The 25,555-nt window shown below is 41.4% G+C and overlaps 1 protein-coding gene across 1 annotated transcript in view; it reads left to right on the plus strand.

The window, feature by feature from the left end:
• Positions 1-25,555, plus strand: part of EXT1 (exostosin glycosyltransferase 1) — a 246,570-nt gene that overhangs the window by 192,067 nt on the left and 28,948 nt on the right. Inside the window, exons 2-3 of the mRNA XM_075825800.1 lie at positions 10,842-10,935; positions 13,187-13,294. Coding sequence (XP_075681915.1) covers positions 10,842-10,935; positions 13,187-13,294 — 202 coding nt within the window. The remainder of the gene's footprint in view (positions 1-10,841; positions 10,936-13,186; positions 13,295-25,555) is intronic.

A 25,555-nucleotide genomic window follows, 5' to 3' on the forward strand; every position in this document is an offset into this window, starting at 1 on the left:
ACAAATAGCAGATGTTGGGGTTTTTTTTCTGCGGAAAAGCAGCAATTCTGCTGCAGAAAGCACAACTCCGAATAAAAACTTATACTTACCCAAAATTCTGAGTTTCTTTGTCCAGGCCGACCTCCTGGGATGAAGTTTTATCCTTTGGGACTGCTGCAGCCAAACGTCACCCCAGGAGGACTGGCTGCAGGATGGCGGAGGGACTCGTCGCCATGACTACACAAGTATAAAACTTTTTTTTAGGTGCAGTTTTCCGCAGCAGACATTCCGGCTGAAAAACTGCACACAATTTGGTGCGGTTTTGCGTCTGGAATTTACTGCAGTGCACAGGGCAGATACGCTGTGGCTATCTTTTCTGCACGTGGATCACGATCTTTACCTTTCCAACTATGGGTGAGTGGACTCTTCCTGGCTCTATCTGGTGATTCCAGATGAATAGCCTTGCATACTCTGCGTATCTTGCATACATATCGCAGTTATACTTGGACCAGATGGTACTCTCTCTTGCTCTCGGGGATCTCTGTACGGTAAATTCATTTAATACCAAGATTTGATGTTTTTCCTCCAGAGCATTAACTGATGCTGTTTAAATTGTAGGATGTGTATTTGAGTAAGGGGTTTCCTTTATTGGATCCCCCTCTTTTTTGGAATGATACAGTCACAGTAATGTGAGATTCAAAGTTAATAGATAGCAGCTTTTTTTGTAATTATTCACTAGTCACTATCATACTGCATATTTGTATGCTTCTGTGCTATTTATATCCAATTATGCTCATGTCCCCATGGTTATATACTACTTTTGAGTGACCCACATGCAACTTCTTCTTTTTTAGAAACCTCGCCATGTTTTTTATTAATTGTTCGATATGTAAATTATATGTAATAAAATTTTTTTTTTGTACTTTACATATAGCTTTAGGACTCTTTTTTTCTCAATTTATCCTTTGTGAACATTGCCTTAGGACATTTTCAGACAAAAATCATTTGGTTTTACCGCGAATTGCTGTGGTTTTGTGTATTTTAATGAGCTTTGTGGGCTAGCTGTAAATCTGCACCAATTCACACGTGGTACTGCACCGTCTATATATACCAACTAAAGCTTTAGCATTGTATGATACGTTTTGCAACTTTTTGATGTACTTTGGAGGAGATTTGTCAAAACTGGCAAAGGAAGAGTAAGGGCCTGTTCACATCACCGTTGCCCTTCTGTTGAGGGGTTCCGTCGGGTTAACCCCTCAACGGAAAGGCAAATAGAAACCTCAGCTTCCGTTTCCCTCACCATTGAACTCAATGGTGACGGAAACCTAGCTAATGCTTTCCGTCTGTCACCGTTGTGACAGGGTTCCGTTAAATCAAAACGACGGAACTTTGGCACAACGGTGACGGACGGAAACCATTAGCTAGGTTTCTGTCACCATTGAGTTCAGTGGTAAGGGAAACGAAAGCGGAGGTTTCCATTTTCCTTTCCGCTGAAGGGTTAACCCCTCAGCATAAACTAACGCTGATGTGAACACACCCTAAAGGAGTTGCACATGGTAACCAATCAGATTCCAGATCTCATATTACAGGATATGAAAGGAGCAATTTGATTTGGTTTTGATAAATATCCCCCCTTGTGCTGACGCCTGAACAGACGTAGTCCTATTCAGAGCTGATACAACTGTATGCAGTCTGAGCGATCCTACGTGAACTAAAGATGGGCATACACATTAGGTGAATGTCAGCTGAACCCGCCAACACCGGACGACCATCTAATGTGTACGGGGGTGTCCCAACTCTACCCTGACGGCAGATGTCAAGGGAAAATGTTGTTTTTCAACAAGCCCGATCCCATGTTTGCACGGGAGACAAGATGCCACCAAAGGTGTATGACAGCGGCTTATTACCCTCTCCCCTTTAGGAACACATTCGGCCGAGGTAAGAGTGGATGTGTTTGTTGGGGTGGAGGGGCCCAGGAAGTAAAGCTGTATATGACCACCTGAACGGTCTAGGTTATAGAAGTCTGCACGGTTGACTGTTGCCCTTAGATGTGTGCAGCCTGTGTGGTTGCACAGAACACTTCAGCTGCCCCTGTTGTGAGAGGCACCACTGATTGCCTGGCACCCCAGGCTTGTGACCACCAAAAATCTGTATGTATGTATGGGAGTATTATTTAGACATTGTACAGCACTGCTATTAGATTACTTTATGGAGTTGTTATATGGTCACTGTATGTTGGTATTTTACTTGGGCAGTATATATTTTTTGCCTTGTACTGTGGTTGCGGTGGCGCTGTGTAGCACTGTTATTTAGACAACTACATGGAAGTGTTGTTTGACTATCGTATGACCCTTTTATTTGGGCACGGTGCCGACATATAGGCACTATATGGTATAGTTACTTGTACACTGTATGGCAGTACACCATATGACGTTTGGGACCCCAACCGAAGGTAATGCACAGGGCACTATCCAATGTAAATCCAGCACGGCTAGTGTACTCTTACTGTATTTGCATTGTCCAGTCTATACTGGTGAAATCATTGTCATCCTGTAACGTCCCATATAGACCATTGGTGGAATTTCATGTCATGGATTGTCCGTTTTGTAAAAATTATTTCTCGTATTTTGGCTCTTCCCCCAGAATCTGATCAACTGGTTTAATGGAGACCATACAACGTGTTGGACATCAGAAAGTTATTGTCCTCTCGTCCTCCAGTGCTAGATAGACGCAGCTCATGTCCTTCTCTAATTTACGGACTTATGAATAGAACCAGAGGCCCTAAACCAAAATGGATACCTATATTATTCCTATAAGTGTCATGACCTCTTGGGTATACCACTCCTCCATTTGTAAGATGACTTGCAGAAATGAAAGCTTGATATATTCAGTTTAGCTGGAAACCTAAAAATGGCCCTGTGATGTATTTTTTGGAGATAATTCTAATCCCTCTTAATATTCTAAGCCTGAATACATTTCATCACTTTGCCAAGTGATTTTTTTTCTTAAGTTTTCAGAACTTCAATTTGCATTTTAAGCATGGAGATAGAAGAATTATTGAAGAACCAGCTCTTTTTATTTTTATACTTTGCATAGAAGGCACAAGTCCTTTAGTCGGTGACCTCTCTCACTATAGACTCTATATTCGAGCCGAAACTCAAGTTTTCTAAAGCAGGAAGCAATGGAATCTTCCACTCGCTTCCCTTAAGCAACCTTTAATTCTTTCGGCTTACTTCAAGGTCTGCAAATACCATTATAGACAAGCATTAAAATTTCCGCAGAAAGGAGGCAGTATGTTTGATTTATGGAATAATTATCTAGCTTTAGCTCGGTCTTTGCCGGAAAATTACATCCATTTTTTTATGGGGCCGTGAGGTATTATCTCCAGGAAAATGATAATTAAACACCTGTGAAATCAATTAGCCCTTTGAGCAGGGAGAAAAATTGTATTTGGAATGATATTTTGTCACTTACAAAACTTTTTGTTTTTGTGTTCTTAGAATAACACGGTAAGAGGAATGGCTTCCTGCGCATCTGTGATAAAGTTGACCGTGGTGACTGATATTTATGGTACCACATTGCGGCATGGAATATTAAACATCTGTTTAATTAAACTGCAGACAAATGCTTTAGATCAACAAGGTTCTACATGATTGGTATTTAGGAGGTGACTTTTTTTTTATTTAATTTTTTTATTATTATGATGAAATAAAATAAATTATTCTTAAGGTTTCACAAAAAAAGGGTTGCCTTCTCTGCGCATCAAGGAAGAGATGATCTACCAGCACTGAACGCATTACCCGATCTACTTATGGTTTATGCCCTTTAAAGTGTTATCTGGGAATGTGGCCTTTAAAAGGTATTGTCCTGGTGAAGAGGTTGTCTGGGTATTGACCCTATAAGATCCTTAAGGAGAGTTGCCCCGGGGTGTTGGCCCCCGGAGGAGTGTTGCCCAGGGGCGTTGGCCCCCGGAGGAGTGTTGCCCCGGGGCGTTTTGGCCCCCGGAGGAGTGGTTGCCCCGGGGCGTTTTGGCCCCCGGAGGAGTGGTTGCCCCGGGGCGTTTTGGCCCCCGGAGGAGTGGTTGCCCCGGGGCGTTTTGGCCCCCGGAGGAGTGGTTGCCCCGTGGCGTTTTGGCCCCCGGAGGAGTGGTTGCCCCGGGGCGTTTTGGCCCCCGGAGGAGTGGTTGCCCCGGGGATGTTTTGGCCCCCGGAGGAGTGGTTACCCCGGGGCGTTTTGGCCCCCGGAGGAGTGGTTGCCCCGGGGCGTTTTGGCCCCCGGAGGAGTGGTTGCCCCGGGGCGTTTTGGCCCCCGGAGGAGTGGTTGCACCGGGGCGTTTTGGCCCCCGGAGGAGTGGTTGCCCCGGGGCGTTTTGGCCTCCGGAGGAGTGGTTGCCCCGGGGCGTTTTGGCCCCCGGAGGAGTGGTTGCCCCGGGGCGTTTTGGCCCCCGGAGGAGTGGTTGCCCCGGGGCGTTTTGGCCCCCGGAGGAGTGTTGCCCCTGGGGCGTTTTGGCCCCCGTAGGACGGTTGCCCCGGGGCGTTTTGGCCCCCCGGAGGAGGGTTGCCTGGAGAATTGGCCACCAAAGTGGAGTTGCCATTCAGGGCTTTGGCTAAGCTGTGTGACAATCCCTGTGGGAACTGTATTGCCTGCCAACTACACAAGAGGGCAATTCAAGGTCTTGTTGCTTTTTATTTAGGTCTGCATAACTTTTCTGTATTCGCTATAACATATTTAATACGGCCCAGAAAATAATCCTACTATAAGATCATTTACTTGTGTTCCCAATGAAATTCTGGAAAGGAAAAGGTCTTGTTTTGTGGTTATTTCAGCAGTAAGAAATATGGAAATATTCTCCGTCTCGGGCCAGCATGGGCGATCTATTATTTCTAATGAGCGTGGTTACAGCACTCGTACGCCTTCTATTCTTGCATCAGGATTTACTGAAAATCTTTGGCAGACCCCTTGCCCCTGCACCTGGGTGCATTTAGTCATTTCAGATGCAGAATTTAATATATTGAGGTTATGATCTAGCACACTCCATGATCCAAATATAATTCCTTCTACGAGCGTCTTACATTTTGCACCCTGTGGGTCTCATCTGATATGTCGGCAGCGATGGTCACTGTTCCAATCAGAACTCTTAGTTCTCACGTCCGCAGTCTGTTCTGATTGCTGTTCATTAAGGATAACAAGGTCGTTTTCAAGGCATATGTATCGCTTCTATTTTAATACATGACTTTTCGTTCGTGCTTACAAACCAGGTTGGCTTGAAAACCAAGACTGAAGTAATCACTACCTATGATTGAGGATATATTTTAATCTAATTTTTCTGATTTACGTATATTTTAGTAACATTTCTTTAATCTAAATTATCATTCCAAATCGTTTGCAAGGTATAAAAAATTGATGAGGCTAAACCTGCAAAACGGCAGCATATTTAACTAAAAAAAAATTTTGGGTTAATAGATTTTGTTGTTTTTTTATTTTTATTGGTGTTAAAGGGGATTGCTGGTTGGGTCTGAATTCTGGGACCCCCCAAATGTTGAGATCGGATCAGTGCCAGTATTGATTTTTCAAGGGGTTTTAAATAGTTAGATATGGCATTGGTGGGGCCCCACCATTAATAACGTTTAAGCATTTCCAAAACAAAAATTTTTTACATTATAAAAGTTCGTCTTTGGTTTTGTGCTCATCATGGGAGACCTAGACTTTGCAAACTCGTAGAACATCTTTAGCAAGGTAAGTACGGAACTTTTATTTGGTGGTACATATCACCAACTAAGGGCCCATGCACACGACCGTGTCCGTAATTCTGGTCCATAGTTACGGGCATGACCGGGCGCGGACAGCCACCCTCATTTGTGGCCCGTGTTCCCATTTTAAAGTTTGGGAGCACGGTCCATAAAAGCAAAAAATAGGACATGTAATGTCTTTTGTGGAGGCTTTCTACGGGCCGGTCACCTTCCTGCAAAGAAACGGAAAGGTGTCCGTGGGCAATACAAGTGACTGGGTCGTAATTACCGATGAATTCCACGGTCGTGTGCGTGGGGCCTAAGAGCAGAACCCCAAGTTCCTTGCAGTACCTAAAAGTTAACGTACATTTTTTCGGCTAAGCGGTTACCGTTAATCTCCTGTAGACGTATGTCACCTTGTACTGTTGTCTTGATGTACGTTATCTATTCTGGATCAGACTCTTGAGATTCTTTTTAAAACTTTAATAAGCAAAGGCAATGACCGATGACTAATACTAGGACATAGAGGAGATGACTTGTGGGTTAAGTCTAGTATAGTACAAGCAATGACACCCATGGTGCGTTGGTTAGGTTCCCATCTCTTAAGTGCAGTGACTGGCGCTCGGAGGAATGCATGCGGTGGCTGATTAGACACTGCAGGGTCTCTGCAGACGGCCTCTGTTACCGAGGATAACGTCAAGAACAGAGTCTCAAGCAGCCGCTTAATCCTTACATTGATTGACAAGGTCGACACAGCCATGTAGAAATTACAGGAGAGACGTTTTCAGCTGGATGTTTTTTGGGGGAAAGCAGACGGGCAAATGCTCAACCGCCAGAAGGGTTAATGCTACATGCACCACGCACATATGCTAAAGGCCGTTATGGCTGAAGGTGAATCTTTTTACATGCAGATTCCTAGGAAAAAGCGCAATTTGTTACTTGTATTAATTTTTTATGCTTTTTTCTGTTTGAGTTGTTTTGTGTCATACGTGCTGTAGATATAAACTGGTTTATGTTGGACACTTCTGCATTAAACATGTTCTGTTCCATTAATCTGATGTAGACGTCCTAAAACCTTTGACTGGTTTATTAGTATTTATAGGTTTTGGTATTTGTTAATGTTATCTGTAAAGGAGACAGTCATGTTTTTTACATGCTGAGCTACCTCTGAAATATGGTAGGAAATAAAATAAAGATCAGGCTTGGAGGATTTTCAGGACAGACTTGGGCTTTCAGTGATTCTCTTTTAGCCTTATTGATTTTATGAATTCCGGAATGAAATGCAAAAACACCATTTTCAGATTAGCGGCCCTGGCAGATATATTATTTAGATGATGTATGGATTGTCTATTAACCTGGTTATAATGGAGTTTTAGAGAGGAAATGGGTTATGGCTCCATTCAAATCAAGTTTTTCCCTCATATTAGTATGTATGCCAAGAAAGCTCCCGATGTTCACGCTAAACGTGCTCATAGGGCTTCATTAGCCAAAAGAGTGTCCCGTCTGGCTGGTATATATTTGGTATATTTTTTATTTTTTGTATGGAATAGCATGACGACTGCACTATTCCATACAACAGAATGCATTTTTTTTTTAAACTTTGGAGCTTATGGGGGACTTCTGTCACTGTAAGGCATACGTCATAGGCATCCGTTTTAACATATACATCATGAGCTTTTCATGACGTATACGTTAAACGGATACCATAATAGTCTATGGGTGACGAAAGCGCTAAACATCATTAACAGTTCTATATGCCACCAATTAGCTGTAATGATATCCGTTGAATGGATAAGTCGTGAAATGGGTCATGAGTGTTCATGATGTATTTGTTTAATGGATACCATAACAGTCCATGGGTAACAGATGGCACTGTTACCGCCTACTCTTAATGTATTAGTCAGGAGATTTTCCAAGCGTATATACGTAGGCGAGAAAAATATTATGTGAATAGGGCCTTAACTGAATATCATATACTTCTGTTAAACTTTACTTTTGGTTGGTCCCATAAAGGAAAAATATCTGTGCTGAACATATGGACACCTAGGAATATTTTCTTTCTTCCTCCTCACGCATTTGAGTTCCTTTTTGGGCATTTGATATTTTATGTACTTGTTAAAGGGGTTATCCCATGAAAAATATTGTTTTTATTTAAATAAAGCACCAAATTACAAACACATTTTATATTCGAACTCATTAAAAAAATAAAAATTATGGAGTGAAAAATTACATTTACTTAGTATAGCACAGCCTGGTGTTCAAAGTGGATAGCAATGTGCACTAACAATGACCTGAGTGCTAGTGGTTGAGCATACTCAGTCACTCTCCACACAGGTTTCTGCGCAGTGATCCTCTGTTAACTGCAGAACAGCCAATAAAAATAGCTTTATGCCCTGCTTGTCAGGGAAGGAGCAGTCTATTCAGTAAGATGACATTATCGCTGAGAAGACACTTTAACAACCCTAACAAGCTGAGAAACTGGATTGGAAAGTAAGAAGGGACTATATTGTCATCTGCCAGAGGTGAAAGGAGACGGATTCATCTTAGAGCCCCTCCCACAGCAGAATGAATTAGAAGCAGCACCAAGGGAGTCACAGGGAAGGAAAAAAACTGGTAAAAAAAATTATGTTAGAAACACTGCAAATTACTTTACTTTAAAACTGCTATATAAATAATTTCAGGACTTCTGGTATGAAAATGATTCATGGGATAACCCCTTTAATGGTAACCATCTTTGCACTTCACCGGCTTAGGTTAACATGTTGGCCTTCCAGTAGGTAGAGGTTGTGTTCTCATCCAGATGCCTCAAAATTCAACCAGCTTGGACGAGCCTTGAACATTTTAAGTGACATGAACCAGACCTTGAGATTTGACATTAGGATCATTCACAGCGAGATCACGCTGTGCTGTGAGTAAGTCCCACAGAAACGTTACTGAAGTGTCGGGAGTGTGAATAGACATCGCATTCTGGCTGGAGGCGATGTCTATTCACGCTCAAGAAACTTCGGTAAAGTTAATGTGGGAGTAAGTGACCGCACAGCATGATCACGCTGTGCTGCGAGTACAGCTAAAAATTAATGACGAGAAGTGTTTGACGCTGATTGGTCAGCGTCATACACTTCTCTTTACAACGCCCAGGTGGTAAAAAGTTAAAAAACGCCCAGTTGTCTTAAGAAACGAATTAGCATATATCTAAAATTGTTCATAACTTGCTCAAAAATTATAGTTTTTCAAAATAAAAACCACTGTTATCTACATTACAGCGCCGATCACATTATGTAGAAGACGGGGCACTTATAATCTGGTGACAGAGCCTCTTTAATTTCACATTCCAGATACCTACCAAAGCTTGAGACTTCCTTAGGTCCTAAGGGCTACCAGACACGTAGAGATGTCTCACGGATATATGGTCATGCCCATGGAGATTCAATGCTCTTCGGGATCAATGTGTGTCCATCCCTCCTATCTCCTCCAAATATGAACATCTCTATCCAATGACATGATCATTCAAGTCTGAAATCTGTGCCATAAACAGCACAGATGATCAATAGTCCTCAATACGGGCAAAAACTGTACACATAGCCGCCAGGGCGACTGACTCAATACAGTAACCCAAAAGAACTCCCATAAGAAATGTGTTTTTTAGACAATTCGTTACTCTCCGAGCTGCAATAGAAATTTAACCTCCAAACTTCCCATAAGAGAATTTTAATCTTGAGATTGATGGATTACTGACGGATTCTGTCTACATAGCACATGTATAGTTTCTGTGAACCACGTGTGTCGGTATTATTGGTTTCTGACAATTAGAGCTCCTCACCATCGTTAATTGTACCTTTCAGCCGTCACACATCTCATTATCTTTCTGCCGATTGTAGACAAGCATGGCTTTGGCAGTAAATTGAAGTTTCAGATACTTATTAGCATGGGAGATGTATTCAGCGTTGGTGAATATGCAGATACGTTTTCATGACAAGTCCAATAAGATCGGACATCTGTTAGGAGTCGTGCTCATTATTCGAGACCTGGACGTTGGAAGTTCACACACCGGTTAAGAAAGCCCCGAGAGCCTGGTGATTGCAGTTTTTGTATTTTTAGTTGTGTAGCATTTTTGGTATTTTTTTTTTCCCTCCCTGCAAATTAACTGTGCATGCTTGTTTAAGCAAATGATCCTTTTACAAATTGTGTCTTTTCCTAGTCATTGGGTGGAAGATTGTCTGACACCTATGTATGTAAAAATAGGCTGCGTTTGCTGTAAAAAATGTGTGGCTAACGAAACAAAAATGTGATGCCTGGAGGCTGCGATTCAATTAGTCTATTGGAATTCTAGAATTTTATCGTTGTCTTTTTATTGTCAGCGAGCACCTGTCTTAGTTTTGCGGGTGGTTTAGGATAGGAATACGGCATATTGGCTCCCTCACCCTCTGAATGACAGCATTAGTGGCACTTGAGGCTTCAAAAAGATTTCCTGAGACTTTTTGTAGCAATTAAATTTCTTGTTTGAAATTCAGTAAAGGGGTGGGGCAGTGACAACACTGTAATTTGTGTGTAATGGCGTGGACTTTACGTCATAAACTATATGGTCTATATACTATATCTCATCTCATGTGGATCCAGTTATAAGGCAGCCATGGCCACATGCAGTGTTGGCATCTGAAGAATATATTATTTTTGAACAATTCGGTTCTGTTCACCTCATTCGTGCTTGTCGTTTGGAGTTTTACGTCATAAAAATTATACCTGGCGTATACCAAGAGGACACAGTTTTGGTATTAACCGGATGAATAGGAGCCTATGGATAAGTTTCTTGGTTCATACGCCAGTAGGGCTCTAAAGTGACATGAACTGAGCCTTACCTTAGAGATTGGTAGACCAAAAAAGTTTTGGTTACAATTTTTGCCTGCTTGTTCATTTACAGGTTATAATATTAAAAATGTGTAAAAGCAATGACAATACAGGTGCCGTTATTATAGAAGCTGACAAAAGATGGTTTTTAATGTCTAAAATCCAGCCATTTTACTAATAATATATTATGATCCACCCCGTCACCCGTTTCTGTAATCTCTATATAAAGTGTTTTTTTAATATTTGTTTCTTATGTGCACAAAATAACTTTATATTTTTCTCTTTTAGGTATGATTATCGAGAAATGCTGCACAATGCCACTTTCTGTCTCGTCCCCCGTGGCCGCAGGCTTGGATCCTTCAGATTTCTAGAGGCTCTTCAGGTAAGTAATTTCTAGTCCGACAATATTACTGGAATTGCCCCTTAATCTTCTATGTTTGTCCTATCTGGATCATCTCATCTTCCTTGTTAATAGGGATAAGTCCCTAGTAAGGCGCATCCCACATTTTAATTAACTGGTTAAGGACCTCTTAGTGATTGGACAGCTGAATATCAGGTGCCTGACAGTCAGAGACTGCCAGGGACCCTGGAGAGAAGACAGTCGGTTTTCACCGCTATTGTCTTAATTGGTCCCGATGGTCATGTGACTGATCACATAATGCCGGTAGTAGGAGGCTTCCGGGTCTATCTAGACCCACCACATCCCTAACAATGACAATAGCCACTATAACGGTGCTAATTTTTCATGTGCAGCGCTAATTGCAGTGTAAAACAAATAAAATAAGGGACAGGCCATAATAACGTAGAAAAAAATCCCTTCCACCCCAAAAAAAAAATATCATTGTCTTAACACTAGCTCTGACCCAATTACCCTAAAATAGACATTGTAATATAATCAAAATTTACGGTAGACAATAACGATCACAAATAAAAACATTATTTTAGAGTAACCATAGTATTACCAGTAAAAATGAGCTAACAAGTAAAAAAGCATATTTTTTTACTGTTTTTTGGTTTTTTTTTAACTAGAAGCCCAAAAATGCTAACAAAGCAAAAATTGTCTAAAAGTTCTAAGAAAAAACCTGCACTGATTACGGAAAAACATAATATACAAAAATCACATTGCTAGCCCAACAAATAAAAACGTTATAGCTGTTTAATTGTTACGGTCTAAAAATGGCTAAACGGTGCCTGGTCCTGAATCGGCTAAAGGGAAACGCCAATCGCTTGATTATGAGATGACGGTCTAGTATATGTGGTTATCAAGTATGCTATATATATATATATATATATATATATATATATAGCATACTTGATTACCACATATAGTAGACCGTCCTCTCATAATTAAGTATTAAAATTAAGTCACATTAAAATATATATATATTTTTCCAATGCTCTTCCACAGTATGGTTGACTTATTTAGAATAGTAATTATGGTGGCCATAGATGCAAGTCCTTGGACTACCAGCAGGGGGGTGGAGGAAACTGCTTTGTTATATCATTCCCTCCTACTTCCATCTGCCTACATAGGAACTTGTAGGATCGCTATTAAAGGGAAGTGGGGCATTGTGGAAAAGAGAAAAAGACCGCACAGAGCGTAATAGGAAGAACATCAAAGGGGTTGTGTGGGGTTTAGAAAACCCATTCCCTTAATCGCAACTTCAATTAGCAGAATTTGGAGGGCAGCTGCAAGGAGGACTCGGCACGCCAGTGCATTAAAGGGTCAATCCATTGGTTTTAATGGACGCTGTGTAATATTTTATTTTCCCTGTGGTGACAGCTTCTCTTGCAGATTACAGCTTGTAGCTGGGGGTCCCAGCAGCAGGACCCCTTGTGATCAGCTAATTTTCTTATTTGCCAATTTTATTTATTTTTTGACAATGGTTACAACACATGGGAGATGTATTTAAGGAAATGTAAGAGGCAGTACGGCAGCAGACGGAGTCCCATATTTCTTCGTACTATGGAACAGCAGGGACTCTGTGTGCTGATGTACAATGCTCTGTTAGGTGTCATATGTACAGAGCTATTTTTTCCTAGAAGTCATGCTCCGTATATGCGGCTTATGGTGGAGTACCCCACATTTCTTTTTCTTGCACGTAATCAAACGCTATATGAAGAAGGTACAGTTAAAGAGGAACTGTCCCCTCTCCTGACATGTATGTTTTAGTAAATACTTGTATTCCCCAGGAAATAACTATTTTAAAGAATCTTTTTAGAACTCTACGTTTTGCTGTACCTCCTTTTAATATTCCTACAAATGTATGAATAAATTGACAAATGGGTGTTACCAGTAAGGGGTGTCCCTACACTGGGACACTGCCCAATCAGTGCTCACAGTCTCAGACTCTGTAGGGACACGCCCTTCTGAATAGGGGAATGGTAACGCCCAGTTGTCAATTTATTCATACATTTCCAGGAGGAATAATAGAGGAATGATACAACACAGAGTTCTAAGAAAAGATGTTCCAGAATTGTTATTTTATGGGGAATACAAGTATCCACTAAAACAGGCCTGTCAGGAGAGATGACCGGACCTCTTTAAGGTCCTCTATGTGCTTGCCTTTTTTCCCCACTTGTGATCGGATAGGTGCCACATTGCATAATGCTGTCAATGACTTGCTCCACAGGCTGCATGTGTTCCAGTGATGCTGAGTAACGGGTGGGAGTTACCATTCTCTGAAGTGATTGATTGGAACCAAGCTGCAGTTATTGGGGACGAGAGATTGTTATTACAGGTAAGAGCAAGATCAATCGTGATGGTGGTCACCAGTCCCTTTACAAGTTACCTGGGTTCTTGAAGAAAGTGATGTCATCCATTATAAAGTGATGTCATTCATTTGTTGGTAAAACTTGAGGTAAAAACCTAAAATAAGGCAGAGCTCGCTTAAACAACTTTTTTCTTATATCTAACTAAACTTTTTTTTTAAAATTAACATGTCATAGTGACATGTCAGAAGTTTTAAAAGGTGGGGGTCACCGATTGCTAAAACGAAGCCATAGAAACACTAAAGGAGAACACCACTTTTTTAATAAGAATTTGTGGTTAAACTCCCTATGTAATACTGATTGAGTTGTTTTTGCCTCCATTCATGCCTAAAGATAAATACCGATTTATACTGGTTACCAGAGAGCACATAAGAGCTTAGCTGTTAGGTCACATATCTGACAGAATCAGAGAGAAACTGTTGTCTGTTTCCAAGGGCAACCAACTGAATTTTAAAAGCAGTCTGCAATAACAAAAAAATGTATAGAAAAACCGTAAAGCAAAGTATTTGCTAGGTTGCTCAACTTTCAGGTAGATTTTAACGAAGAAGTGATTTTCTGATATGTCATCTATGCATGTTACAAGTTTACATTAATTGATTAAATCTCAGACCACCACTGGATGAAGTCTCAGACCACCACTCACTTCCAGAATGAAATGGTAGTTCTAGAGCACCCCAGTTCTCAAGTACGCCTCAATCCGCAGAATTTACAGTAGCAGCAAAGTGTATGAGAGTTAGAGAATCTCATGCCCGCACTGCAGAAAAGACGCAGCGAAAACGTTCATATATTGAGCTGTGGTGCGAATTGCTGCGTTTTTGTTGCTTTTCTGTTGCGGAAAAACCCATAACAAATAGTCAAGTGTTGCGAATTTTGCGCCGCAAAAATCACAAGTCGGATAAAAAAAATCTCATACTTACACATATCTCTCTACTCTCGCGTCCAGCCCGGCCTCCGGGGATGACGTTTCATCCCATGTGACTGCTGCAGCCAATCCCAGGCTGCAGCGGTCACATGGGATGAAATGTCATCCCTGGAGGCCGGGCTTCGGGACGTCAGGGGGATGTGTCACCATAGTTACGGGCCGGGGTTAATCTGAAGCTGGTTTTTTTCCTAGCTCTGCATTCCATAGCGGAAATTCTTCCCAAAAAACGACGGAATGTGCTGCTGGTTCTAGGTCGGATACTCTGCGTAAAACTACGCAGTGTATGCGACCCATGGGAACCCGGCCTAAAGGCCATGTTTCCAGAATCCCCTTCGTATTGGTCATATGATCCTTGTTAGTGTGTCACAAATTGCCACAAGTGTAATCTGTACTAGGATATACTCAAATGTATTACCTTTTGGGGGGTACTTGAGGACTGGAAATGAGAAACGTTTCTAATGAGTAAATAGCCCCTGCTTAATAATTCATTCAATCTAAATAGATTCAAAATTCTGTGCTGATGAATTTCTTTATATATCCTTATAGTGGTTGCAGTTTTATTTTTCGGATACAGAGCTCCAAATCTTCTGTGTAGACATTAATGTGGAAGATAACATGCTGACTGCCTGCAGTAACCACTAGAGGGAGCAAAAGAACTACGCTCTCATGCTCCCTCTAGTGGCAGCTGTAGGTGGCCACCATGTTATCTTCTATAGGTATATCTATGCAGGGGATTAAGAGCTCTGTATTAAAAAAAAAAAAAAAAAGGAGCTTACACTTTTAATGAAATATTAATAAATAAATCACCGTTTTTTGGGCATAAAAACGACACGATAATAAAACTTTTCCGTTCACTGTAAAGCTCCTCAGCACTACGGTTTTGGGTAAAGGAAACCACATGCTACTCAACGGATCATTCAAATCAATGGGAGTTTGTTTTAGGATGATGTCAGATTTTCAGTAACCCAAATCATTGTTTCTCAACCTGCCCAATGTCATTGTGTCAGCCAACTTCTCTTTCAAGATGGCAGATAAATTATTTTTTTCTATTCAGCTCATCATTTTTTTTCCCCAATTACATGAAACATATTAAACAGTAGTGACCCAGATATTTCGTAGTTCTTTCTTTTGCATTAGATGTAAATTAAAGAAGATACTAAACGCACAAGGTGCGAAGACATAAACCGCACCTCCGATCCTGGTGAGAGGTCATCGTTAACGTCCCCGTCTTCTCTCCGGTAGCGCTGAATCACCTTTCATCTGCTCTACTTGAAGGCTGCAGATTGTTGACCTTTAGTGCTAATCCCTACCGGCTTCTGCTTCCTCTGGAACATGACAGACCTGGGAATAAGAACATATTAGAGCCAATGCATTAACACCTTCACTTTAATGAGAAAAGTAGATGTGTTAATTCCTTGGCTGCCTCTGCATTTCTCTCTCCTGGTGGTTTTAGCCACTGCATTAACTGTCTTTTATTGATGAAATTCCTCCATTGGAATTGTTGGAAAAAAGAAAACCGAGAGAATCTGACCCTTAACATGCTGGATGTAAGACTATGTTCACACGGCATATGCCCAGGCTGAAAACATCCTCTTATATCTAGACGTTCTACTACCTGCTTTTCAAGTTTATTTGAAGCATGTTTTGAGCCGTATTTTCGGAGCATTTTTGGAAGCAAATGAGAAAATTCAGCTCGTAAAAAGCTTTAAAGTGGAACTAAAATTTACTAAAACTTTTGACAGGGTGACATGTCAGAAGTTTTGTTCAGTGGAGTGCGGAGACCTCCACCGATCGCTTAAAAAAAAGTGGCAAAAGAGGTCATTTGAGCGCTATGCCCCTTCTGTTTTGATTGGCTCTACTCAGCTACGTAGCTTTACTTTCTATTGAGCCCGTACACCACTGGCTCGGCTTTCCGAGCAGAGCAAAGCCTATCAAAAACGAAGGGGCACAGCGCTCACCTGTGAGTTTCTGCCACTTCATTTTAGGGATTGGTGGGGGTCTCCGTGCTCGGACCCCCACTTATCAAGACTTCTGACGTGTCGCTATGACCCATCAAAAGTTTTATGAAAGTTTAGTTACCCTTTAGGAAGTGTATTTTTGCTCCGGGTTTCTTGAATTCTTAGCAGAATAAAAATACACCTCGTATGACTCGCACATCGTATTTCCCATTGAAATCAATGGGAAGCGGTTTGGCGGCTTATGTCGGCACAAAACATGAGCGTTTTATGTACTGAAATACGCCTGATAATAATACCTGAGTGGAGCCGGACTGGGGTTTAAGACTAGAAATAAGAATGTATATATATATTTTAGATATAAAATTTGCACCTTTGATAGCACTTGTGTTGCCTGTTTAGGAAATGATTAACCCCACTGACATTTCATGATATAAGTTCCAAACAACTGATTTTTCCAACTTATGGAGCAGCTTTCCACCCTATAAAAAGGATATTTTTGTTACCATAGAGACGTGTGTTATAGAGACAAATACCCATTGTGGGTCATATTAGTCAAGTGATCTGTCCATCTGTTCTTAAGTGAGTTCTTTAGCAAAATAAGGTTGAAATGGCGCAGATTTATTATTAATTACAGCTTAAAACCAGACCAAGCTGGTGGAAGATGCAACTAATTTATCACAGTGGTCCACGCTGTATGATACGGTTGACGCATTTTGCTACACATCTTACACTACCTTTTGGTTGGCTTACTTTTCGTCAAAATTTTGATGCAAGTTTGGCTCGCTTTGGTTAATTTAAGCCACACCCATTTTTCTAAACTTTTTTTATTCTCCCCTCCCCAAAACTGTCTAGTAATGTACCTAAAACACATTGTAAATCTGCTAGCTTACTAAATTTCCCCCAATTTGCTCTCACTAAAAAGTCCAATAGTTCTGAAGCTGACCCATACATTTAGGCCCACATGTTCCAAAAGTGGCCAATGTCGAAGTTAAAGAGAACCTGTTAGCAGTATTGAGGTCTCAAAACTTATGACCGAGTTAGGGCCTGTAAACATCAGCTTTGGCTTTCCGTTTCGAGTTTCCGTCGGGGAACCCCACAACGGAAAGTCAAACTGAAACCACAGCTTCCGTTTCCGTCACCATTGATATCAGGCCTGAGGAAGACGCTAGTTCAGCGTTGAAACGCGTTGCCACTGATATTACTTTTATTATTATTAACTAGATGTATGTTATTTATTTATGTGACTACCATTTTCCATGTCTCATCATTTATTCATAATGTAGCAGCGCCTCCTAAAGATCCGTTCCTTTTCCTCTTTGCTCTTATCATCCTTCTCTCAGGCATTCCTGGCAGTCAGTCACAGGCATACAACCTCCCATTCCCTCCCATAATTCTCACGGTGTAAAGGCAGGTTTAAAAGAATTTATTCATGTAGCGTGCACAGCGTGATCTTGTATCACTGACCAAATGGTTATTTGTCCATCAGGCATGTGTCAGACAGACTAGAGACTACCCCTAATTTTTACACCCTGTAAGGTTACATGGTTTTGAATTAAATTATTATTTTTTTGTGTACAGTATATAAGCTGAAAGACCATCCTGGGACGTGTAGTTTAATGGTGACATCATTAAGGCAGGAAGTAGCTAGCTTCTCCTCCTACTTGGATTACAGTACGGGACAGTTGTCCTGCAGCGAGGCAGGGACTCCTAGCATCGTACATCACTATGATGCTAGGATGCCCGGCCCCCTGCAGTGTTTTCGGTCCGGGTCTTCCGGCCGAAATACGTTCCGTACATTACGGACGTAACATGGTCGTGTGAACCCAGCCATATACAAGTAAAGAAAAGGTTTAATTATGTATTTTTTTTAATGATTCTCCATCTGCCATAATTGAAGTAGCTCCAGGTTTCGGGGTATTATCATTTCTAACCCCTCCATTCCTAAATTGTGCTCTCATGTCTCTCTAGCTACTCTCATATTGTGCGGCTACTGTTCCATAATTAACAATGTTTTTAACCCCTTCCCTCTTTAGCCACTTTTGACCTTCCTGACAGAGCCTCATTTTTCAAATCTGACATGTGTCACTTTATGTGGTAATAACTCCGGAATGCTTTCACCTATCCAAGCGATTCTGAGATTGTTTTCTCGTGACACATTGGACTTTATGTTACTGGCAAAATTTGCTCGATATGTTCAGTATTTAATTGTGAAAAACACCAAAAATTAGCGAAAAATTTCAAAAATTAGCATTTTTCTCAATTTAAATGTATCTGCTTGTAAGACAGGCAGTTATACCACACAAAATTGTTGCTAATTAACATCACCCATATGTCTACTTTAGATTGGCATCGTTTTTTGAACATCCTTTTATTTTTCTATGACCTCACAAGGCTTAGAACTTTAGCAGCAATTTCTCACATTTTCAAGAAAATTTCAAAAGGCTATTTTTACAGGGGCCAGTTCAGTTGTGAAGTGGTTTTGAGGGCCTTATATATTAGAAACCCCAAAAAAGTCACCCCATTTTAAAAACTTCACCCCTCAAAGTATTCAAAACAGCATTTAGAAAATGTCTTAACCCTTTACACATTTCACAGGAATTAAAGCAAAGTAGAGGTGAAATTTACAAATTTCATATTTTTCTGCAGAAATACATTTTTAATACAATTTTTTTTATAACACAGAAGGTTTTACCAGAGAAATGCAACTCAATATTTGTTGCCCAGTTTCTGCAGTTTTAGGAAATATCCCACATGTGGCCGTAGCGTGCTACTGGACTGAAACACCGGCCTCAGAAGCAAAGGAGCACCTAGTGGATTTTGGGGCCTTATTTTTGTTAGAATATATTTTAGGCACCATGTCAGGTTTGAAGGGCTCTTGCGGTGCCAAAACAGTCAAAATCCCCCAAAAGTGACCCCATCTGGGAAACTAGACACCTCAAGGAAATTATCTAGGGGTGTAGTGAGCATTTTGACCGCACAGGTTTTTTACAGAAATTATTGGAAGTAGGCCGTGAAAATTAAAATCAACATTTCTTCAAAGAAAATGTAGGTTTAGCGATTTTTTTTCTCATTTCCACAAGGACTAAAGGAGAAAAAGCACCGCAAAATTTGTAAAGCAATTTCTCCCGAGTAAAACAATACCCCACATGTGGTAATAAACGGCTGTTTGGACACACGGCGAGGCTGAGAAGGGAAAGAGCGCCATTTGGCTTTTGGAACTCAAATTTAGCAGGAATGGTTTGCGGAGGCCATGTCACATTTACAAAGCCCCTGAGGGGATAAAACAGGTGAAACCCCCCACAAGTGACCCCATTTTGGAAACAACACCCATTGAGGAAATTATCTAGGGGTATAGTGAGCGATTTGACACCACAGTTTTTTTGCAGAAATTATTGGAAGTAGGCCCTGAAAAAAATAATCTACATTTTTTCAAAGAAAATGTAGGTTTAGCTAATTTTTTCTCATTTCCAGAAGGACTGAAGGAGAAAAAGCACCACAAAATTTGTAAAGCAATTTCTCCCGAGTAAAACAATACCCCACATGTGGTAATAAACGGCTGTTTGGACACACGGCAGGGCTTAGAAGGGAAAGAGCACTATTTGACTTTTTGAGATCACATTTAGCAGGAATGGTTTGCGGAGGCCATGTCACATTTGCAAAGCCCCTGAGGGGACAAAACAATGAAAACGCCCAAAAAGGGACTCCATTTAGGAAACTACACCTCTTGAGGAATGCATCTAGGGGTGTAGTGAGCATTTTGACCCCACAGATGTTTCATAGAATTTATTAGAATTGGGCAGTGAAAATAAAAACAGTCCTTTTTCTTCAATAAGACGTAGCTTTAGCGCAAATTTTTTCATTTTCTCAACAAATAAAGGAAAAAAAGAACCCAACATTTGTAAAGCAATTTCTCCCGAGTACGGCAATACCCCATATGTGGTCATAAACTGCTGTTTGGGCAAACCGCAGGGCTCAGATGGGAAGGACCGCCATTTGGAGTGCAGATGTTGCTGGATTGGTTTCTGGACACCTGTGGGCCCAAAACAGTGGAAACCCCCCAGAAGTGACCCCATTTTGGAAACGACACCCCTCAATGCATTTACCAAGGGGTGTAGTAAGCATTTTAACCCTGCAGGTGTTTTGTAGAAATTAGTGTGCGCTCAATGTTGCAGAGTGAAAATGGGATTTTTTTCCATAGATATGCCAATATGTGGTGCCCGGCTTGTGCCACCATAACAAGACAGCTCTCTAATTATTATGCGGTGTTTCCCGGTTTTAGAAACACCCTACATGTGGCCCTAATCTTTTGTCTGGACATATGACAGGGCTCAGAAGTGAAGAGTACCATGCGGAGTGGAGGCCTAATTTGGCGATTTACAAAGTATTGGTTCACAACTGCAGAGGCTCAGATGTGAAATAATAAAAAGAAACCCCTGATAAGTGACCCCCACTATGGAACTGCACCCCTCAATGCATTTATTAAGGGGTGTAGTGAGAATTTTCACCCCACAGGTCTTTTCCATAAATGAATGCGCTGCGGATGGTGCAAATTAAAAAAAATTATTTTTCCCTAGATATGCCATTCAGTGGCAAATATGTCATGCCCAGCTTATGACGCTGGAGACACACACCCCAAAAATTGTTAAAAGGGTTCTCCCGGGTATGACGGTGCCATATATGTGGAAGGAAACTGCTGTTTGGGGACGCTGTAGGGTTCAGGGCCGAGGGAGCACCATTTGGCTTTTGGAGAGCGGATTTTGCTTGGTACTATATTTGTTTGAGTATTGCTGGTGTTTTATAATGTGGGGGTACATGTAAGCGGGGCGGAGTATATAAGGGGCATAGTCAGGTGGTATAAAAAAATAAAAATAATCCATAGATGTGTGTTACGCTGTGAAGCAATCCTTTCCGCACAGGCCAGTGTTGCACTGATATATGGCGTCTTTTCTTATCCCCCTTTTGGTCCACACTCCGCGCCTTTGCAGTTTGGGGAATTTTGCTGGGAAAGTGTTGTCCTGGTATAATACGGGCACCGTCGCTTCCAGCGGATATGTTTGGGCCCTCCCCTTCCTGGTTCCCTAATTTTAGGTCCTTGATAAATCGCCTCTTGAAACAGAAGAAATGTTCCCCTCGGGCACAACTGCATATTTTTTTATTTCCTGACTTATTGGAGCCATAACTAATTTTATTTTTCATAGACGTAGCGGTATGAGGGCTGGTTTGTTGCGGGACGAGCTGTAGTTATTATTGCTACCATTTTGGGGTACGTGCAACTTTTTGATCACCTTTTATCCTATTTTTTGGGATGCCAGGTAAACAAAAAAACGCAATTCTGGCACAGCTTTTTTTGTTTTTTTTTATACAGCGTTCACCATGCATTATAAATTACATGTTAACTTTATTCTGCGGGTCAGTACGATTCTGGCGATACCTAATTTATAGCACTTTTTTATGTTTTACAACTTTTTGCACAATAAAATTACTTTTGTAAAAAGAATGTATTTTTTCTGTCGCCAAGTTGTGAGAACCATAACGTTTTAATTTTTTTGTCGACGGAGTTGTATGAGGGCTTGTTTTTTGCGGGACGAGCTATAGTTTTTATAGGTACCATTTTTGGATACGTGCGACTTTTTGATCACTTTTTATTGTAATATTTGTAGGGCAAAGTGACCAAAAAACAGAAACTCTGGTAAAGTTTTTTACGTTTTTTTTTTACGCTGTTCACCGCGTGCAATAAATAATATAATATTTTGATACCTCCGGTCGTTACGGTCGTGGCGATACCAAATACATATGGTTTATTATTATTTTTCAATAATAAAGGACTTGATAAGAGTAAAAGGGGGATTGTGTGTTATTTGATTACTTGAAACTTTTATTGTTTTCAAACTTTTATTTTTTCACTTTTTTTTACACTTTTTTATACTTTTTTTTACACTTTTTCTCAAGTCCCACTAGGGGACTTGAAGGTCCAACGGTCAGATTTTTTTTTTTCTAATACATTGCACTACCTATGTAGTGCAATGTATTAGATCTGTCAGTCATTCACTGACAGCAAGCCGTTTAGGCTTCGCCTCCCGGCGGGGCCTAAATCGGCTTCCGTAATGGCAGAGCAGGAGACCATTGTGTCTCCTGTTGCCATAACAGCAGTCGCCAGTCCCGATTGCCTGTCAGGGCTGGCGATCTGCTTGTAACCGCTACGATGCAGCAATCGCTTTCGATTGCTGCATCGAAGGGGTTAATGGCAGGGATCGGAGCTAGCTCCGGTTCCTGCCGTTACAGGTGGATGTCAGCTGTACAGTACAGCTGACCTCCACCGCTGATGACGCCGGATCAGCTCCTGACCCGGCGCCATCTTGCCGGCAGCTACGGAAGCCGATCAGGCTCCGCCGCCGGGCGGATCTAGACCGGCTTCGGTGCTAGGCAGACCGGGAGGCCAGTATTAGGCCTCCGGTTGCCATTGCAGCCACCGGAACCCCGGCAATTTCATTGCTGGGGCTCCGATGAGCTGCAAACACCTTAAGTGCAGCGATCGCGTTTGAGCGCTGCACTTAAGGGGTTAATGGCGGGGATCGAAGCTAATTTCGGTCCCCGCCGTTACAGTCGGATGTCAGCTGTAAGATACAGCTGAGATCCGACGATGATGGCACCGACTCAGCTTCTGAGCCGGTGCCAAACGTTTGACGTACATGTACGGCATTTTGCGGGAAGTCAATGCTTTCCATGACGTACATGTACGTCAAATGTCGGGAAGGGGTTAAGGAGCTGGCAGCCGGCCCAAATATTCGCCCGGGGAAATGATTTTTTCCTTTAGTTACACATTTCCCATTTTAGACAAGATGGGAAGTTTTGCGTTTTCCCTGTGCAGCGTAAGTCCCGGCATCTTTACAAGTGCCTAATCCTGTCTGTTTACTTCAGTTTATTGTTTTTTTTATGCCTAATGTTCTTATATGATTATTGCTTTGCCTAATTACTTTTTCGTGCAATTACCAATTCCTAATTATTTCTGTAGAATTTTTTTTCTAATATGAATATTATTATTTTCTCATACTGCCTTAGGACCAAGTATTCCATTCCCCTCTGAAGATTTATATATTTAACTTCTCTTAAAAATGATCTATGTAATATATACCTAACCAGGCCAGGTTCACATTCAATAGTCATTTAAAACTTCACATTTAGTAATCTACACATTGCTTTATTTATCTTGCTCTGATCGTGATTAACATGATTCCTTGTACTCCATTCACATTTAGAGCAGTATTTAATATTGCACTGACTGGTGATTGGCTGGTACCCGCCTTTAGCCTCACCCATGAGTAACCTGGCCACACCTTCCTCGTCACACTCAATAAAATATTGCACCTCATCTTGTTTACCTAGAGATATCCCTGAATTTTGCCTTTTTATAGTGCCATTAGCGGTAGTTTGACAAGTCATTGCTCTTTTGATGACTTGCCTTTACAGCGCTTGTCAATCGTAACAGCCCTAATAGCGCCAAGATTATGCTGCCTTGTAATACACCGCTTGCTTCTCTGACAACTAACCACTTCCATTCCTGATATTGACACTCAAAGAGGACCTGTTACTAGGAAATATAAGTTGAACTGGTTAACTGACCTGAAAAGCATGGTCTCTTTGATTACAGCTGTTTTTCTTTTCCTGCTCCGCCCCCTCTATGCTAATTTTCTTCAGTTAGCCAACAGGGCGTGAACTACCCTCAAGCTGCCTTGCGCTGATTGGTCAGCATCAGAAGCAGGGAAGCTAGCTCCACCCCATTGGCTAATTACTGCAAATTAGCATATAGGGAACAAACACGACAGTGGTCCATATCTCTGGAATGGGGGGGTGTCCAGCGAAAAAAGAAAAACAATGCTGGAATCAGGAAGACAGCGCTATTCAGGTCAGTTAAACACTTCAACTGTTCTGATCTAGTGACAGGTTTGTAAGGCAGTAACGGTCTGTGTCGGGACAGCTGTGTGACATCCCTGACCAATGGGACTGTGCATGGAATCTGGTCTGTCCCCCTAGATCCAGACACTGGTGTATAGAAGAAGACGGATCTGTGTAGATTACCGGGGTGCACTAGGCCAGGATCGGATGTTTTTTATTTGCTACTTTGGCTTATTTCTACAGCTAGTATTGTAGCCCATAGATCCTTGTTAACATTTTTACTGTTTGGGATTCGGATTTGCACGGAACAGTTGAACAATCATTTATTTTACGGTATTTTTGGCAGAGCATTTTGAACAGACTAGGCCCGGGGTGGGTTTTGGTTGCTAAGTATTAAATTGGGTTTAAGTAGCCTTTAAATGTATGCCACATTAGGATGGCTGCCCGGTATTTAGTTAATGAACAGCTGTTTCCCGCTATCTGTGTAATATTTGTAACGCGCAGATTTATTCATCACCTGGTATGATTAGAACGGACAGCTCGCGTGTTTACATAGTCACTGTTTCCACTTATGTTTTGTTGTTATTTTGTCATTTCCAATATGGTGAAGTGGACCGTGCGTTATTTTTATGTCCCCGGAGATTTGTGTAGCAACAAGACTTATATTTAAAAAAGGTGTCCAACGTAATGAAGGGGTTTCATTTCCTGTTCTAAAATCTTCTAAAAACCCAGGTCCAAAGACGGGAGACAAACATGCTCTATTTCCATGGCAACGGTCATAAAATAAATAAAAAAAATATGGCTGCCATTGCAATATATTTATTCCTCGGTAGATATTAGTGACTACCATGTTGTAGTCGAAACCTAAAAATTGGCACGTGTATTAGCTGTCAAATTGTGCAAGTACATTGGAAGAACTGGCACTCGGTGAATTGCTTCATTTTTACCCTCCGAATGCCAACCAAACCGTGACTTGGAAGCCACATTATTGGAACATGTCTGTCCTCTCATCTCCCCAGGTATTGGCGCCAGTAAAGATAACGCACAGTCCTACTATACAGTAGCCTTTGGAAACTGTGTGACTGCGGTTAAGCTGTATATAAACTGGTGTAGCAGAGCGAAGTGTGTCATTTGGCAAAACGCATGATGACCTCTTCTACTGCATAATCTTATTTCAGTGTGTTAAAGCGAAGGCAGACGGCGGCTCGAGCCATATACCGTATTTGGGAATTTTGATGTAATAGAAGAGTCCGCTACTCTTTATTAAGTGACCTTCGTGTCACTGCAAAGATGGCCTCTCCCTTTAAAGGACACGGCTCAGCCTGACCATATACATTATACAATTGTTTGTGGGCTCGTCTGATAATCTATTCATCGCGGGGGCAGCTTGGCCGTCCCTCGATATCTGCTGTATGTTTATGAGGAAGGTGGGGGTTACAGCAATCAATGTATGGTCA

This window comes from Rhinoderma darwinii, chromosome 5 (genome assembly GCF_050947455.1).
Source record: "Rhinoderma darwinii isolate aRhiDar2 chromosome 5, aRhiDar2.hap1, whole genome shotgun sequence".
Taxonomy (NCBI): Eukaryota; Metazoa; Chordata; class Amphibia; order Anura; family Rhinodermatidae; genus Rhinoderma; species Rhinoderma darwinii.